The sequence below is a fragment of the Antrostomus carolinensis genome, unplaced genomic scaffold, assembly GCF_000700745.2.
Source record: "Antrostomus carolinensis isolate BGI_N321 unplaced genomic scaffold, ASM70074v2 scaffold20513, whole genome shotgun sequence".
NCBI lineage: Eukaryota > Metazoa > Chordata > Aves > Caprimulgiformes > Caprimulgidae > Antrostomus > Antrostomus carolinensis.
In genome coordinates, this window is record NW_010306122.1 from 31,936 (window position 1) to 36,581 (window position 4,646).

Here is a 4,646-nt window from a genome sequence, read left to right on the forward strand (position 1 = left end):
GGAAAGAGATATCTTATTAAAAATAGAGTACCTTGGCAAAGACCCTTACATTTTTTTACCTCCAGATACACTTGTTATCTCACACGGATCCTCTACAATTTCAACATCAGCATAAAAAAATACACATCTGTAGACACTGAAATAATCTGAGAAAACAAAAAGAACATGCTTAAACAACAAAACAGTCATCACCTTTGATGAATCTTCTTCAGCATTCTGTTCTATATCATCACTGAACGAAAGCTTTTCATCAGCAATAGCACAGTAGTGCCGAGTCCATTTCTAAAAGTTGAGAGATATTAAAACCATTAAAAAGACAGAGTGAAACTCACTAACCACAATTTCCAAACAAGGGGTAATGATAAACAAAATACCTTCTTCCCCTCATTCACATCTGTTCAACTGACAATATTACTTACACAAATATTGAGAAAATTCATACAAATTTCCAGTATTACAGAGCCCAGTAACAAACTCTAGCAAATGTCAAATAAATACCTGCTCTATTGTGTCCCACATGTAAAGTTCTCCTTGTTGCTTTTTTTCTTCTTTCTTGTCTTCCAAGTTCACATCAATGTCTCCCTTTGGACCCAGTTTTTTGTGCTTAAAAAAAAAATAAAAAATAAAAAATCCCACCACATTCATACACTCCTACAGAATCATATATAAAATTGGTCAGAATATTTCAGCATACTGAGTATTACTGGAAGTATTTCCCTCCATTGCCCAGCCTTCTGTTATCACCATAACAACAGCTGTTTCACAATGCTTTATGCAACAGGGCTGGATTTTCTTTCTTTAAAATTTAAATCTCATAATAAAGGTTAAGTATTTAGTAGAAGTATCACCGAAGCGATAAAAAAACAACTAGTTTGATGAGAGCTTGCTATTCTTTAGAGGACAGAAAACATGAAGCGACAGATGCCAAGAAATAAGAATAAAACAAGAATCCCTCTGCAGAGAGCAGGACATAAGGAACAAAAACCAAAACCAAACAAAAAGATAAGGCATTAAAATGAAGGGGAATTCACGCTTCTATGAAAAAATGAGCAGAAGTGAGGGGTTAAGTTCTACTTTCTTGAGAATGCTCAGGAAAAACAGTGGCTCAAGGGGCCCAGGGTAACATCAAATACTTAACTGCAGTTAATGAGGGGATTAATCATCTCATATCTAGTAGTTCTCAACTACATTCAGTTCTGCATAGCCTACTGCAGGTAGACTTCAATTTGACAGGCTTATCTGAAAAATCCCACAGGCCCCTAAAGCAGGAGTTCCCTCTGACTGTTTACTGATAACATTTTCCAAACAAAAGCCAAATAACACAACTGGCAGGTGCTGATCTATTTAAAGACTCTTTAATGCTCTTTTAGACAGGACAGAGTGATTCAGATGTTCTCTTGTACAGACCTACAGTAGTTTGTAATTCCCTTTAAATCAGATCTGTCATATTATTTATTCACGTGCCTACGCACCTCCCCTCTATCCTCTGCCAGGTAACAAGAGAGTTTGGATGGCAAAAAAAAACCTAAGCATAGAATTTCTGCACCTTATAGTGGGGTGCTATTATTTTCAATATAAAATCCAAGAGCTGTATGCTTATATCTCTCTACCCTTATTTCTTCTGTTCAGAAGTTTAATACATAGGATATGGTACTGTCACTAGATCATCTGCAGCAGTGAACTCTTGCTGAAATTTAGCAGTGACATTTCAGAAGCTAGAAAACCTTTAGAAAATAGTTGACATTCGATCTGGCACTTGAACTAGCAACACTTATTGCAAAGAAAACCAATAGTAAGCACTTTAACACATAGTTTTACAGAACTCCATACAATATTGCAAAATGTTACCAGTACACACTTCAAGTATGTTGTTCTTGTCTCTCAATAAGAACTAACAGCTAAGCTGTGAAGCCAGAAGTAATATTTCTGGCTCCTTCTCTTGTTTTCCTATTTTATCTACCAGCACACAAAGCAAGCCTACCTTGATGATGATTTTTTCTTTCAGCTGGGTTGGTGATGGTAGCTGGTCTGCACTGGCTTCAATAGGCTTCATTAAAAGCTGATCCCCAAATACTTCCTTGAACACTCTGGCCATGTGTCGCTGCTGCTCCACACTACAGTGCTCTTCAATTGATAGAATGACTGGGTACCTTTGATGTAGAAAACAAAGGTGAATGAAGACAATTTCTTTTTGCTACAACTGGCAAGGCAAGGGAAACAGCACTCTCCCTCAGCTCCCAGATCAAAGAAAATAAGACAAAAAGAATAAAGATAGACACACAACAGATAATAACAGATGTGCAATCATAGAATCATTATGGTCAGAAGAGATTGGGCCTTCCCGGAGAAAGGGTTTAGACTAAATGGCCTCCAGAGGTCTTAATACACCTTCAGTGAAGACCTTCCCTACAACATGAACATCACCTGATGGATACATTGCTTGTCACTTGTAGTATTTTATTTTTATGGTTTTTTAAATTTAAGAGATGGTATTCAGCATTTGAAGTTTCACACTTCGATTTAATAAAAAAAGACCCAAGCAAGGGGACAAGAACCACTTCAGTGTACTCACTATCTTCCTTAGCAGCAAACTGTTATGTAATGGGACTTTTCCTCAAAATTTAATCTATTAAACACCCACGTTAAGCAATAACGAAGACTACTAGAATGTCATTATTCCTCTAGTACTTTTTTCTCTAGATTACAGAGAAAAAAAGTTCAGGAAGATCTAAGCATTTGAAAACAGGTTTAAGGAAAATAAATCAAAGCTTACTCAGATGCAACAAAGGCATGATCTTTGATTGCCTGCACTACGTCATCAAATTTGATCTTTGTTGTCCGTGTCCATCCGTGGTAAATGATGGGTTTCCCATCAGGACCATCCCAGCAATCCACTAGGAAAGGCAAGCAGTGGAAAAAGGAAGAGACCAAGCAGTTACTTAAATAACTCTAGTAGAAAGAACCCATCCAAATCTTCCATGTTCCACATATTGACTCGTAAACTTTACTGTTCTAATAAAATATTCTATTAGATTAATTTATATCTCTCGCAGAGGAAATTAAGCTCACTTAAGTAAGAGGAATACAAATAAAATACAATATAAAATTTTCCCAAAGCATTGCCATGTGGGAATCACAAAATAAGAAATTCAGGCAGCTGTATTGTCAGTCTACTAGTTTACAATAAATAATATTCCAGGGATAAATACAATCCAACAAGAAGCAAGCAGACATTTTACCTATTTTCTTGATTTTAACTTTGAAACTCTAATTTGAGATACATTTTTGTGCTAGTTTTTGCTGGGACAGAGTTAATTTTCTTCATAGTAGCTAGTATGAGGCTATGTTTTGGATGTGTGCTGAAAACAGTGTTGATAATACAAGGATGTTTTAGTTATTGATGAGCAGCACTTATATGGAGACAATACCATCCTGCCAGCAACTAGGCTAGGAGTGCACAAAAGGTTGGGTGGAAACACAGCAGGGACAGCTGACCCCAGCTGACCAAAGGGATATTCCATACCATACAACATCATGCTCAGCAAGAAACTAGGGGGAAGGTTGGGCAGGGGGTTGCTGCTTGGGGACTGGTTGGGCATTGGTCAGATGGTAGTGAGCTATTGTTTTCACTTGCATCACTTGTCTTTCTTGAGTTTTATTTCTCTTTTTGTTATTTTCCTTTTCATTACAATTATTTTTTTTAATTTAAATTATTAAATTGTTCTTATCTCAACCCCCAAGTTTTCTCACTTTTACCTTTCCAATTCTCTTCCCCTTATCCTCCTGGGGAGGGAGTGAGTGAGCAGCTGTGTGGTGCTTAGTTACCAGCTGGGGTTAAACCATGACTATTTAGTATTAGTCAAACTGAACAGGCAGTAGCAACTAGTCTTATGAAGTAATTGGTGAAATAACATGAAATTAAAGTCAAACTTTTCAATAAGGTACACATGCACAGGGATGAAGACGCATGCAGTTAGTGGAGAACAAATGCACAGAGATCAACTGATTTACAAGCAAGTTAAACAGGATGACAAATGACACCAAATTACAAAAATATCTGTGCCTCAGGCTTGTCTGTATTACAGTGAAGGCAAATAAACTATCTATGCTACACAAGTAATTCCAGTTTAAATCCTATACTTTCATATAGCGGATCCAAAATTGAATATTTGGTGTACAGTGAGATGAGATTTACAAAGATCTTCTTAAAATTCCAAGGGGAAGAGAATCAGGACAAGTGAATGGGGCAATAGTGATACATAAGAAAAACAATTTAGGGAATCAGTGTTTTTCATATGACCAACTTCAACTTTAGAAAACAAACTAGTTCTTTATTTCAGTTCTTTTTTCTTTCTTAGTAAACAAGGGAAAACCCACTTATATGGAAAGCATGTTACAAACCACTCCACAGACTCTTTACTCACACTCAATACATCGACATCCCATTCTAAGGCATCTGATGTAAGCTTCTGTGGAGGATTCACTTCGAAGTTGGTCTCCTGTCAGATATCTAAGGAGTAAAGGGAAATTGTAAGAAACAGGCAAGTCAATTTCAATCATTTTCCACTCACTCACTGGGCAACATTTTTTTCCTGTCATGGAGAATATATGTTGATTTTTTTATTTTGTTTTTAATTTTTTTTAAC

General features: G+C 36.5%; 1 protein-coding gene across 1 annotated transcript in view; it reads right to left on the minus strand.

Moving 5' to 3' along the window:
• The window catches only part of PLCG2 (phospholipase C gamma 2), a 56,413-nt gene that overhangs the window by 22,050 nt on the left and 29,717 nt on the right, over positions 1 to 4,646 (minus strand). Inside the window, exons 11-15 of the mRNA XM_010165021.2 lie at positions 4,425 to 4,510; positions 2,774 to 2,894; positions 1,982 to 2,150; positions 499 to 603; positions 193 to 282 (exon numbers count right to left, since the gene is read on the minus strand). Coding sequence (XP_010163323.1) covers positions 193 to 282; positions 499 to 603; positions 1,982 to 2,150; positions 2,774 to 2,894; positions 4,425 to 4,510 — 571 coding nt within the window. The remainder of the gene's footprint in view (positions 1 to 192; positions 283 to 498; positions 604 to 1,981; positions 2,151 to 2,773; positions 2,895 to 4,424; positions 4,511 to 4,646) is intronic.